The following is a 13,331-nucleotide window of genomic DNA, read 5'->3' on the forward strand; positions in this document are numbered from 1 at the left end:
TTTTCTACACTTGCGACTCAAGTACACCTTTTTACTCTTTTGCACCCCATCCTGCTTTTCCCACTCCCGCACCGCCGCACACATTTTTCTTACTGCTTACCCTTTTGTTTCTTCGCTTCGGATGTTTGTCTCGACCCTTTGAACCCCCCTCCCTCTCTCCCAGACCCCAAACACCTCCCCACCCTTCCCAGGCGGGCGGGCCAACCCACGTCTGTGACGCCTCGCAAGAAGATCGTCAGCCTCGGCGTCATCAGGAAAGAGAGAGGATTGAGGCGCGCATGCATTGCGCCGACGGCCTATCTCATTCAGCTTCGTGGTCCACTGTCTCCGCTTTCCCTCGTCACGCGACGATCCTTGGGGACTGTCGCTTTTTCTAGCTACGCATTACCTGCTTACCGCCGCCTGACTGGCTGCCTTGCGGCGGCCGTCTCCAAACATCAGTGATGCTTTTAAACGTTGAAATCCCAGCGGCACCTGCATTAGATGGCTGATCGCAGAATGAGATATCAGTTTTCAACCCAGATCCGGGATCTCGATGAGTCCAGTGAACTCAAGCATTGGGTCCGCTTCGACCAGTCCAAGCTCAGCCGCCTCATCGCTTGCCTTTTCGCCCTTCATGAATGTCTACCAACCAGGGCTGAGTGGTACCAGCAACTACTCGGCCTCACCTTCGGTCTATTCGAACACTCCAAATTATTCGCAATCGTACGCCATGTCTGACGTTCGACCGCGAATATCTTCAATGTATGATCTAATCTTTCATTTTTTTCCCCCTTTCTCTTTCTCTCCCTTTCACCCTTTTGTACTCTGCTACTATCCTCGAGCTCTGCCAATTGTCCTCGACCCCTCAAGCACGCTCTTCCTTTTCTCACTCGCAGTCATTTACCGCTCATGGCTGACGTCACGATCAGACATGGCATTTCCGGAATGCCTCCCCCATCTCGTTCTCCCAGTGCAGGACATGCGGCGTCTCCATCGAGCTTTGCGAGTGCAAGAGATAATTACACCACCTCTACGCCCCATCTGAACCGCCACACGCTGTCTCCTCGACAAACTTCTGAGGTTCTTTATCGTTCCCCTAGGTCGCCTCAGACAAGCACTCCCCGCACGTCTGACCCTGCGATGATGCCTCTCTCGAGCAATGCTGCTAACACCTTTAATGGTGCTACCCCGGCCGGGGCGATAGACACGCCCTCTCAGCTAGGGTTCGCTACGGCCAACCAAAGCCCTCCTTTTGGCGATACTGTCATTCTACACTCGATAACTTCTGTTGATGGTACAGCAGTGACTCCACAAATTCATGCGCGGATTGAAAAAGGTTTCTTTTTTGCGGACCATGATTGGACATGTTACCGGCGGAATTACTTCTCGGTCAATTGCTCATATTCCCTACGGCCGCATTTACCTTCTGTTCCTCTCTTTCTCACTCGTTCTACCAAAACTGGCCCTGAGCCGATCCAAGGATTTGCAATTTCCATTGCGGCTGTCGTGGATGGCCCAGGTGGAAAGTCCATTGAGCTGGTTCAGCACACCCCAAAGAGGGACAAAGCTCCGACCAGCCGGCCTGAGCCTGTGAAAGTGGAACCTAACACTTCTGGAGTGCTTGGCATGTTCCCCAGTTCCGGCAGCCACGCCGGTCTTCCCTTTGCAGCATCACATCTTACCAGCCAGTCGGAGTATGACCAATCATTCACAACGCAACATTCGGCCGCAAATACAAGCGTCAATTTTGAACGCATTCAATTCAAGAATGCGACAGCCAATAATGGAAAGCGCCGCGCCGCTCAGCAATACTACCATTTGATTGTGGAACTCTACGCCGAGGTTCGAGGATCTTTATCATCTGATGCCCAGTTTGTCAAGATTGCAACTCGTATATCTGAAAGAATGGTAGTGCGAGGGAGATCGCCGGGGCATTATTCCGAGGATCGTCGCACCAGCTCGAGCAGTGCCGGACCCGGCGGGGCTAGCGGATCAGGGGATAGCATGGGTGGGTTGAGAAGTACCGCAAACTCGCTGACTGGCTCTCGTGGCCTGAGCACTTCGGCTTCACTTTTCGGCAACTCTGGATCCGTTCCAGGTGGCGGATCATATCGCTCCTATACATCCCCCAGTACGACTGACGGAACGTCTCAGTCGGTCTCCTCCTCTTCTTCCAGCATTGACGTTTCTGCTGAGCATTCTCTGGAGCCAATCATAGCTGGCGAGGATTCTGGAGCGATGGATGATTATACCGGATACCATCTCTACTCCCAAGGCATGTTTGAACCTCCGGCACATCAGCTTCGGGTTCATTCTGTATTCAAGGATGACCGCTTCATTGAACCGTCAGCCGCCCCGTTCGATGGTGAAGCAATCAGAAATCTGGGTCGATTTAGCAGTATTTCTGAGGCGAAGAGATTGGAAAGAGAGGAAACCCTCGCTACCCAGCAGCCTCCAATGTTTGGAAATCCCTGGCCCAATGGAAACATTGGCGAAAGTGGCCGCGGATGCGGGCGACTCCGCGGCGTACAGCCCAGTCGAGGATATTATTCTGATATATCTACGGCATTATAGTTGTCGTGGATCGAAGCTAGCCTTCTGACACTTTTCAATTTGATGACAGACTTGATATTCCTCGCAGAATTCCTCACGCGCTCAATCTCACTTTTTTTATGAGCGCCGTGAAAGCTAGAATTCGTCTGTTAGCATTGAGATCGAATACCGGAGACCCCGTCAAATGCGCAGCGTTGGACTTTACAACGAAAATTCTCATTTTAGTGTGGCAATGATCAAGGCATTGTGCTGATTATTTATTGGCAGCGGGCACAAATTCCTTTGTCTTATCAAACCTTCAATTGTTGCAGTGCTCATACAGTCCCATTTGTCTTTCACTTTGATTGCTTCTCTACTACTTTTCCTCACTGTTTGTTTAGTTTTTATGTATTATTTTTTTCTTGCTTTTACTTTGAGGGAAAAGAGTTACTCGCTGCTCTTTGCCATTTTCCCCACTGATCTGAAGCAATCGCTTTTCGCTGACACGATGTCCCGATTTGGCATCATCCCGAGGGTTGATAGAGCCACCTTCTTTCGAACTCCATCAGTTTTTATTCATGCATGGGCCGCCGCATGCTTGGCATCACTGAACTCGCTGGCAAGACTTCCGATGTCCGAAACTCGCCCGCTCTTTTCATTCTGCATGCCTTGATCTCCCCATTCCGACATTTAAATGAAGTTTGTCCGACCAAGTCTGGAAAAAATGGGGGAACTTAGAAGGATATTTCTTATTTTTGCGAATTGAATTTGAACTTTTTTTTTCCGTTATCTTTCTGTTTCTTTTTCTTTTTTTTTTTTAATTTTTTCTGCTCAAGGATGAAAACAGGGTCCTTGAACCAAATAGCTTGGCGTGAAGGATACTCGGGATTGGCGTTTCGGGTACGGTCACGGGCATGGGCATGGGCATGGGAACCGGAACGGCTACAGGAAATTGGATATGGGTAAAGGGTTTCAGGGTAAAAGGCATGGCCGCATGATGGATGGGCTTTTTTTTGCCCCTTCTCAAAATGATGGGGGAGTATTTATTACGTGGTTATGGGTCTATGATTACAGATTACGATTTTCTATTTCCGAAAGATATCAGATATCTTTTGGGCTTTCTTACTTTTTATACTTTTTTTTATTTTTCTCTATAATTTTCATTTTCTCACTTGATACCGCTTATATTTCTGCGTGTTTTTTTATTTTATTTTATTTCATTTTATTTTATTCATTATATATCTTTTCTGTTTCCTTCCAGCTGCTCTCGAATTACTCTTTCTCTTCCTGTTTCAACGTGTCATGATAAAAATACCACAATCTCGAATGAAATGCATGACTCCTGAGAAGATCGATTTCATATCTCTACAACTATACAGTGGTAGACTGGTGGACCGTAGCTAGATGATGTTACCCGTAACGCTCGAAAAGGAAGCAAAGCAACCTGGCTTTTTTTGTTATCGATGTGCAAACTGATTTGTTGGACCCATGAGGTCTTGGATATATAGTACACTGTACAGTAGTACACTGTACGGCGCATTGATAGGATCGTTTAGATCAAAAGGGCTTACGACCAGCGTCAGGTTTGTGTTGACAGGTTTTTAAAATTACGTGCTGGTTTTTTCCAGGATAAGACGCCGAGCTTGCTTTCGAGGAGCTGCTCGCTCAGTTTCCAGAGCCGGTCTTGGAGCTGAGTATCCTGGCTTCGATCGGAGGGTGTGTCTATTTTGCGATCTGGGACAATCTGTTGCGGTGATAGTGGAGCACCTCCGGTCAGCAGAATTGTGTAGATGAGATTTAGGGTTTTGGAGATGGATACATGGATACATGAACATGGGGAATGGATACCGCAAAGAAAAAGTAAAGGAGTGAAAAGTATATAAAGTCAAGGGCGAAAGAAAGAAAGAAAGAAAGAAAGAGGTGATTTTGCACAAAAGGCAACAACATAAAGCGTTTAGTAAACTTACATATTGTCCCTGAATATTCTCCTTAACGACATCTTCACTTGTTGCAGCGAATAAAGCGCTTCGGCACCCCTTCTTGACAGGGTCCGACATAAATGGCCGGACGGCCGCAACGCCAATCTTGCCCAGCGTGCCATATGCCTCGACAGCTTGGTCCTGCTGGTCAGTGACAATGGCTCCGGGATGCGTAGCATTCATGAATGGTATGCCGCTTCTACTACTGCCGCTGCTGCTGCTGCTGCTGCCGCCACCACCGACTTCTCCTTGCTCCATTCGGCGGAGCAGGGCTTTGACGAACAGCACTTGGGCGAGCTTGGAGCGGCTGTAAAGCGAGGACGCGCCGATGTCTTCTTCATTGATCTCAGACGCAGATGCAAAGGCGGTGGATTTTGGTGCCATCCGGTGCAGTTCTGAGGATTGCACTACGAGGCGCGAGTTTGGTGTCTTTTGAAGGATAGGGAGAACTGTGAGCGCCAGGTGCATTTGCGCTAAGTGATTGACTTGAAAGTGCGAGTCTGTATTGGTAGGTCAGTAAAATTCAGCCAGGAAGAAATATGCCGTGAATGGAATACAGCGTTGATTTGATTATGGGGAGATGGAGAGAGAGGAGAGAAAAAAAAAGAAAGAAAAACAAGAATAAATTGATGGATGGCCGTTGCATAGGCTACTCACCAATGCCGTCGTCAGAATTCTTATAATTTCCCACGCCTTCACCGGCGTTGCAAATGAGCTAGATGAGTACAATTAGAAAATGTAAGAATCCAAGAGATTACAGAACAATGCAGTAAGATACCCAGCTGTGGTTGACTTACTGCATCCATTTGTTCAAGATGCTTCAGGTCTTTGGCGACCTCGTCGGTCTCTTTCAAACTGAGCAGGTTGCAGTTCTTCCACTCGACGAGGTTGGTGTCCCCCCACTTTTTCAGTTCTTGGACAGCGTCCTCGCCGTGTTCTATCTTGTTGGAAAGGAGGAATATCTTGGCCGGGTTATGTTGAAGGAGGTGTGCCACGATTCCGAAACCAATGCCGGCACTACCGCCTGTAACTACATAGACCTAGACATAGAGCCATGGTTAACTTTATAACGATCATCTGTTATTCTTGACTCATGATTCGAACAGTGGACGACATGTATATACCTTGCCAGTGAGGTCGGGCACGTCAGTGTTTGGATCAAATGTGTTTTGGCCCATGGTCGTAAACAAGCCGAGAATCTATCTTGTCCTAAGAGATGAAATGACAAAAGCGTCTATGCAATGAAGGCATTCTACACCAAGCAAAATATATATACATATATATAATTTTGCTTTTTCTGATAGTCACACATCTTCCAACCCATATGTCGTGGTGACGACAAGATAATGTGTCGTCTTTGGGCTCATGACGTAAACACATTGTACATATCCGCAATACTGTTCTATATTCATGCGCAATCATTGCATTCTATAAAAGTATTTATATATCCATTGGCGAATTGCATTTCACATCGACAGGATACTTACGACAACATTTGCGGGTGTGTTTGTTTTTCGGTATCCGCTCGGGCCCAGCGAGGTAAACAAAACGAGCTTCATCTACATCACGTAGAAGGAAATGAACCACACAAGCAAGCCTACAAGGCGAGAGTGTACAAATCATGCTTACATTTTTAAGCTACAAATGGGTCATAAACTCCACCAAAGAAAGCCCGAATGCACGATAAGATGAAAGATCCTAACAAGCCGAGACGATTTTACTGCGATCTCTTCGCAAATTCGACACGGAGGATAAGGTGACCATAACCAACTACACAAATCTGTATTAGCAAATGACGAGTATTAAAAAAGAAGGCCATAATGGTTTGCACTTACAGCCATCCATCTTCTCGCAAGCTCTTGCAGCATCTGTGCGGTCCGCAAAGCTGATGAACGCAAAGCCCTTGGCCCGTCCGGTTTCCCGGTCTTTGGCCAAGAACACTCTTGTGACGCGACCGAATCTCTCGAACATGTCTCGCAGCTCTTGCTCTTCGGCAAACTCGCTGACCTGTAAAGATGAAACGGTCAGTTTCAACATTTTGTAAACCCAGTCTCAACAGAGAACTCACATTGGTAACACGTAGAGTGGCAAGGTCGTCTCTCTCAAACTTGCCGCCCATACGGTCTCCGGTAGCTGCACCTCCTCTTCGCAGGTGCGGCGGAACATAGCTCCCGCCAGCACCTGACAAGCCTCCTGCGGGCTCAGGACCTTCACCTCCACTTCCCAAGTCGCCAGCGCCACCAGCTTCGTCCATTGGAGCCATAGTGTCCTTGAATGGGCATCGAGCTGTGAAATGGTCTCCGCTGCAAATACGACACTTGACCTTCTTGTCCTTGAGTTGCTCCTTCACACTGTTCTTATCCAATTTCTCCTCCTTGGCGTTCGCCTTCCAGTTGATGCTAGGACGGAAAATAATGTTCTCGCCGACACTAGTGGTATCCAGCGAAGGGCCTGCGGCATGGCCCTTTTCGAGGCCAAATTTGGCCCAGCCTTTTCGCTCGGCGACCCGGGGATTGACTCTCTCCTTAATGACTACAGTCTTAATGCGGCGAGTTGTCTTAACCTTTTTGCCATCGTCGTTGTATCGGTAGGTTACGATAGTCTTCGTGCCATCCTTATTCGTCGTGATCTGCTGGGGAGGGAGAACAGAGGGATCGTCGAATTCTTCATCGTCGGCCCAGTCGGCCCGGCTTTGTGCGCACACACGGTCAGCTAGATGTCGTACGCAAGATCTGCTGGAAAATATCATACTTTATATTTTTGGACATCTTTGATCCGAGCAGCGATTATGGGTGCCAGTTCTTGGATGGATAAATGACACGATCGCGAAACGAATCGATGGCTTGCCAAGGGGCGAATTATTGTGTGTGATATTTCTCAAAGTTCGATATCGGGAGGCAAGTTCGTGGGGCGAGAATGGTTTTAACCCAATCGGGTAACGACAGAGCAGTCTACTGGTACTTATGTCGTTGTACCTCCAGCGAAACCCAAGAACAATCGCTTCATCTGCGACCTAGTTATGCGACAATGGCCAAGCACAAGATGGATATACGTCAAGACGAGGTCGAAATTACAGTAGAAAAAAAAGTTAAAATAATTACTAGGTAGATATGATGAAGTTTTTCAACCAAAATATCAATACATAAAGGGCCTGTATTTTCAAGAAGTGAATTCGTGGGGGAGGTGATCATTTGAGCTGAGTTGACCACCGCTCTCCCAATCGATAATAACGCCCCGAGAGCTGGATTCCTTTCAGATAAGTTGTACAGTCCACTTTTGCACCAACCCGACCTGAAAATTAGAAAAAAAGAAAAAAGAGTGGTAGAAATGATCATATGTACTACCAAAAACGAGGCTGAAGATGAGTGACATGGCTGTTGGGGGCGCGCTCCTGCACGGGCACTGATTCCGGGTCCATTTTCGGAATTCAGCATGGTAGAAACTTTGGGAAGAACTTCCTCTCTTGAATATTGACGTAGAATTCAGTAATTCCTTCCTCCGTTCCTACATAACTTTTGTGGATCCCTGTGTTAGCATGATAGGTGGCAACGACGCGGCTTTACAGCACTTACAGTTTTCGGCCATCATCGTCCATCGTTACGCCAGCAGTTCCAACTCCATCAGCGGCGTTCTCACGATGACTTACTGCTCGTCGTAGGAGCCCAAGTTCATATCTTCCAAGACCATCCTCATCCACGGGGCCGCCTCGCGCATGCACATTTCTTAGCCGCTCTCTCCTGGCGGCATCCAACCGCGCCCAGGTGATTTGCCGGCGTTCAAATGTTGCCTCAATGGAGGCTTCTCGCTCACGTCGGAGCCGCGTCGCCGCGTCCGGAAGAGGGCCCGCAGCCATTGCAGCTTCAATCGTACGCCAAGGATCACTTGTTGTTGAAGGCGAGCCTCTTAAGCGACCTTGAGTGGGTGAGATTGTCTGAGTTCGGGAGAGAGGTTCTATAAAACAAATCAGGAGAAAAGTTCTGCATTGCCAGGCGAGATTCGAGCATTTGATGTACCGCCATTGATCAATGGCTATACACGAAAATGTAATAACTCACCAGGTGTTAAAAGCGACGACCCTGATCGATTTTCCCGGCTAGCTGGTGAAGGTAAATAATTGACACTGAAGGGGCTCATTTGTCCATGCTCACGAGCATCTAAACGTTCTCTCGAAGCACGTAATGCATCTAGAAGCTGACGCTCTCTTTCGGTGAATGCGCGTGGCTCGTCATCTGAAGCATGAGGGGCTGCCTGCAGCCGACGACGTACTGGGGATGCTCCGATATAGTCGGCTGCAAAGTTGATGGCAGCGGTCTCGTCGTGGTCATCCAATGCCCTTCGGTAGCGTCTGATAAATTCAGCCTCGCTACTTAATTCCCGTAATTCTGGGTCGAGCAGACTCTCTTCCACATCGGTAATTTCGACAGTCTCAAAATTGTCAGAGTCAATATCCAAATGAATGACCTGGCGCGCATGTAATCCTGTTCGAACGTCTGCTACACATATTCTGCCGTGGTCTTCTGCCCAAATAAGAAGATCCCACGGCTCAGGCGAGAAGCACATGGATCGAACTGCGCCCGCTCGCGTTGGACGCGACGACCGAAGTATCTGCGTGACAGCATCGTCATCCCCTTCTGCACCGTCGATCAGAGTGGAGTCGAATATAGTTACGATTCCATCCTGAGAGCCCACAGCGCAAAGGTGTCCACCTGGAGAAAACGCTGTAGTGAAACAATGTTCAGTCGCTATTCGAAGTTGTGGAGCTGCACAAACTTCCCATTCAAGCTTCTCTACCGCTGATTCAGCATCGTGGCGTTTGGGATTTGACGAATTCGAAACCTTCTTCCGGCGGTAGAAATAGACGGTGGTGGAGTCTCCAACAACCACGAGAAGCTGTCCATCTGGAGACAAAGTAGCGTGGTTTGTAGCGAAGGGCAACTCGAGCGTCGAGAGTATCCGAAATTGAGTCAACGAGAATATGCGAACCGTCTTGTCATTGTTCCTGTAATGTCTCAGCTGTTGTTGCAAGCTAACTTTTTCAAAGGGCTTTACGTGATAATTGCCACTGTCTCCTCGGCCCCAAACTCTTCGTTTGATTTCCACTGATGTAGTGTAACTGAGTTCACGATCAGACCGCCGTGCTCTTCTATTCGCACTTCCGGCTTTCGTCTGGGGAGCTCTCGCGCAATGGCCATAGTTTCTTCCAACAATTCATGAGTTTGCCGCCGTGATTCGGGGTCAAGGTCTGCTGGTAATAGAGCATCCACATCTGCATGGCGACGAGCGGCTGCATCTTCTGTCTCTGTTGCGCGGTCCAACTTCACCGCGGCAAACTGGCCGTTATCCCCTCCTCCCACACATACCCATCCATAGCCAGCTACCAGGCACCTTGGCTCAAACGGCAACACGCCGACAATTTGTCTCTCCCTGGTTTTCGCATGTAAGCAGTAAATTTCCCTCTCCGAAACGTAGTAAATAAGACCCCGATTAGGCGAGCTGATAAAGTGACGAAGTTGCCAGTGACTGCCCGCATAATTTCAGCGCCTGGTCTGTGACTACAAAAGGTCTATGTTCCAGCTTACGGAACTGGTATCTTAATCGGAAAAAAGTATCGTGGAGAGGGCAGGATGAGACTCTCAGTGGGCCGGTAGCTATGGAGCAAAACTAAATTAGAGCCCATTCTGAAAGGGTCTCTTCATGTAAGTGTTGGAATTAACGCACAACGTCTCGTCGGCCGTCATTCTGCCGCAAATAAGTCGAAGCTCAATTGTCCTCGCATCGAGAAGAGATTTGAATAGCTGGTGGCGGATGACACGGGATTCGAATGCGGAAATAATAACACGCTCACGGATGCGACAGTCACGAGAGAGAATGGATGGCTAAATCGAAAGGCTTTCTGGGTTGACCACGCTTGCTTCGAAGCAAATGATAATACTGTCAAGAGTCGCAAGCCATACAAATATCTGTACAATTCAAAAAAGGGAATATCACTGCACATTTGCTCCGAAGTGAAGTCGAGACTACCAGTGACGTCGGCCAACTTCCCCACCCTACCTAGTGAAGCAGCAGCCGCAGCCCTGAGATTCCCATGAGAGACCAGAATCCGAATAGGAAAGGCGGAATGTGGTTAGTTCCGGGCGAGGGGGGGGTTTCCCAATGGACGGAAATTGCCATTATGAGATGCCGGGTAACCTGGCGTTATAGTTCACTTCACCAAGTTTCGACCAACTTCTATCAAAATTGCTCGCCTCCCCCATTTCGGCAATGGATCGGCTAAACGTGCCTTCTCAGTCTCACGCCCCATTCACCCTTTTTGGTGCAATCAGTGCGACGCTAAATCTTTTTCCTGCTCCTGCCGACGACGTCCTCCCATCTCCATCTCTTCTTATCCCATCCACCTTCAATTCTTCCCATCTTCATCCAATTCACCAGCCCTTTGTTTGGTTCTTTCGTTGTTGTTTTTTCTTTGGCTGTGTGGTTTAATTTGGCAAGATGTTGTCGTCAAGACTTTCAAGAGCGGTAAGGATGTTCCGTTATTGCACTGGTGAACTATTGGATTACTGACTTTTCAACGACAGCTCCCCAGGGCCACTCCTGCCCTCCGTCGCGCCTCCGCGCTGAGATCGCCTTTCGGCGCTTCATTTACGCGGTTTAACTCGACTGGCGGCGAGGAAAAGGTTAAAGGCCAAGTCATTGGTATTGATCTTGGTAAGTTCTTGCAAAATTGGTCGCGTTCACAACTCGTTCAGTAATCTAACCAACTCAAAGGTACCACCAACTCGGCTGTCGCCATCATGGAAGGAAAGCAGCCCAAGATCATTGAAAACGTTGAAGGTAGGTGCCACCCTGTCCCCATGATTGATTGCCACCTTCTAACATGACAATTGCAGGTGCTCGGACGACCCCTTCCGTCGTTGCATTCACTCAGGATGGTGAGCGTTTGGTCGGTATTGCCGCCAAGCGTCAAGCTGTTGTTAACCCCGAGAACACCCTTTTCGCTACTAAGCGTCTCATCGGTCGCAAGTTCACCGACCCCGAATGTCAGCGTGATCTCAATGAAGTCCCCTACAAGATCGTTCAGCACACCAACGGTGATGCCTGGGTTGAGGCCCGCGGTCAAAAGTACTCTCCTGCTCAGATCGGTGGTTTCGTTCTGCAGAAGATGAAGGAGACTGCTGAGAACTACCTCAGCAAGCCTATTAAGAATGGTGTTGTCACCGTCCCTGCCTACTTCAACGACTCCCAGCGTCAGGCTACCAAGGACGCGGGTCAGATTGCTGGTCTGAACGTCCTGCGTGTTGTTAACGAGCCTACTGCTGCTGCTCTTGCCTATGGTCTTGAGAAGGAGGACGACCGCATCATCGCCGTCTACGACTTGGGTGGTGGTACTTTCGATATCTCCGTCCTTGAGATTCAGAAGGGTGTCTTCGAGGTCAAGTCCACCAACGGTGATACCCACCTTGGTGGTGAGGACTTTGATATCACTCTCGTCCGTCACTTGGTTCAGCAGTTCAAGAAGGAGGCTGGAATCGACCTCTCCGGTGACCGCATGGCCATTCAGCGTATCCGTGAGGCCGCTGAGAAGGCCAAGATTGAGCTTTCGTCCTCGCTCCAGACCGAGATCAACCTTCCCTTCATTACTGCCGATGCATCTGGCCCCAAGCACATCAACTCCAAGCTTACCCGATCTCAGCTTGAGAACTTGGTGGAGCCTCTCATCAGCCGCACCATCGACCCGGTCCGCAAGGCCCTCAAGGATGCCTCCCTCCAAGCCAAGGACATCCAGGAGGTTATCCTTGTCGGTGGTATGACCCGTATGCCCAAGGTTACCGACTCTGTTAAGGGCATTTTCGGCCGCGACCCCGCCAAGTCTGTCAACCCTGACGAGGCTGTTGCCATCGGTGCTGCTATTCAGGGTGCCGTCCTCGCTGGTGAAGTCATGGATGTCCTTCTTCTCGACGTCACTCCCCTCTCTCTCGGTATCGAGACCCTCGGTGGTGTTTTCACCCGCCTGATCAACCGTAACACTACTATCCCCACCAAGAAGTCTCAGGTCTTCTCTACCGCGGCTGATTTCCAGACCGCTGTCGAGATCAAGGTCTACCAGGGTGAGCGTGAGCTTGTCCGTGACAACAAGCTGCTTGGTAACTTCCAGCTTGTCGGCATCCCTCCTGCCCACCGTGGTGTCCCCCAGGTTGAGGTCACCTTCGACATTGATGCCGACTCTATCGTCCACGTTCACGCCAAGGACAAGTCTACCAACAAGGACCAGTCTATCACCATTGCTTCCGGCTCCGGTCTCTCCGATTCTGAGATCCAGAGCATGGTTGATGACGCCGAGCGTTACGGTGAACAGGACAAGCAGCGCAAGTCTGCTATTGAGGCTGCCAACCGCGCCGACAGCGTCGCCAACGATACCGAGAAGGCCCTGACGGAATTCGAGGACCGTCTTGACAAGACCGAGGCCGACGCCATCCGTGAGAAGATCAGCTCTCTTCGCGAGTTCATTGCCCAGAGCCAGGCTGGCGAGGGCACCGCGACTGCTGAAGACCTCAAGGCTAAGACTGACGAGCTCCAGGTGGCCAGCTTGAACCTTTTCGACAAGATGCACAAGGCTCGCTCTGAGGGCTCTGAGCAGCAGCAGCAGCAAGGCCAGGGCGAGGGTCAGCAGACTGGTGAGGGCGAGAAGAAGCCTTAAATTTGTTCTCTGAGCCCAACAAAAGCGTCTTCCCTTTTTTTAATCGGTCTATTTCTTTTCTTGTGATTAGACATGTTGGCATTGTATTATATTTCATACTCCCTTCAGTAAGCTGTTGTGGAATATTTCATCATTTGTTTTAC

At 49.3% G+C, this 13,331-nt stretch overlaps 6 protein-coding genes across 6 annotated transcripts; 2 read left to right on the plus strand and 4 right to left on the minus strand.

Moving 5' to 3' along the window:
- Positions 1-133: 133 nt before the first annotated feature.
- On the plus strand, positions 134-2,556 carry L228DRAFT_280684 (p53-like transcription factor; the record flags this gene model as incomplete). The annotated part of the gene is made up of 2 exons (XM_018335810.1): positions 134-744; positions 912-2,556. The coding sequence occupies exons 1-2, from the start codon at positions 536-538 to the stop codon at positions 2,554-2,556; spliced, it is 1,854 nt and encodes a 617-aa protein (XP_018190997.1). The 5' UTR covers positions 134-535.
- A 1,537-nt stretch (positions 2,557-4,093) lies between these two features.
- Positions 4,094-5,671, minus strand: L228DRAFT_280685 (NAD(P)-binding protein; the record flags this gene model as incomplete). Its single annotated transcript, XM_018335811.1, has 5 exons — positions 4,094-4,258; positions 4,482-4,993; positions 5,151-5,208; positions 5,291-5,533; positions 5,618-5,671. 5 exons carry the CDS (start codon positions 5,669-5,671, stop codon positions 4,094-4,096), a joined length of 1,032 nt encoding a protein of 343 aa, XP_018190998.1.
- Positions 5,672-6,098: 427 nt separating this feature from the next.
- L228DRAFT_244285 (translation initiation factor 3, RNA-binding subunit) lies at positions 6,099-7,368 on the minus strand. Its single transcript, XM_018331884.1, has 4 exons — positions 7,245-7,368; positions 6,562-7,183; positions 6,329-6,500; positions 6,099-6,263 (listed from the first exon to the last, which is right to left on the minus strand). Exons 1-4 carry the CDS (start codon positions 7,259-7,261, stop codon positions 6,211-6,213), a joined length of 864 nt encoding a protein of 287 aa, XP_018190999.1. The 5' UTR covers positions 7,262-7,368; the 3' UTR covers positions 6,099-6,210.
- A 147-nt stretch (positions 7,369-7,515) lies between these two features.
- Positions 7,516-8,100, minus strand: L228DRAFT_76719 (hypothetical protein). The gene has a single exon (XM_018336841.1). It carries the CDS (start codon positions 7,925-7,927, stop codon positions 7,547-7,549), a length of 381 nt encoding a protein of 126 aa, XP_018191000.1. The 5' UTR covers positions 7,928-8,100; the 3' UTR covers positions 7,516-7,546.
- L228DRAFT_244287 (hypothetical protein) lies at positions 7,593-10,508 on the minus strand. The gene is made up of 6 exons (XM_018331885.1): positions 10,212-10,508; positions 10,073-10,141; positions 9,543-10,013; positions 8,549-9,492; positions 8,066-8,444; positions 7,593-8,005 (listed from the first exon to the last, which is right to left on the minus strand). The coding sequence occupies exons 1-6, from the start codon at positions 10,229-10,231 to the stop codon at positions 7,921-7,923; spliced, it is 1,968 nt and encodes a 655-aa protein (XP_018191001.1). The 5' UTR covers positions 10,232-10,508; the 3' UTR covers positions 7,593-7,920.
- Positions 10,509-10,982: 474 nt separating this feature from the next.
- L228DRAFT_207457 (heat shock protein 70) lies at positions 10,983-13,188 on the plus strand (the record flags this gene model as incomplete). The annotated part of the gene is made up of 4 exons (XM_018329719.1): positions 10,983-11,009; positions 11,069-11,198; positions 11,259-11,324; positions 11,381-13,188. 4 exons carry the CDS (start codon positions 10,983-10,985, stop codon positions 13,186-13,188), a joined length of 2,031 nt encoding a protein of 676 aa, XP_018191002.1.
- Positions 13,189-13,331: the final 143 nt, after the last annotated feature.

This window comes from Xylona heveae, assembly GCF_001619985.1.
Source record: "Xylona heveae TC161 unplaced genomic scaffold L228scaffold_2, whole genome shotgun sequence".
Taxonomy (NCBI): Eukaryota; Fungi; Ascomycota; class Xylonomycetes; order Xylonales; family Xylonaceae; genus Xylona; species Xylona heveae.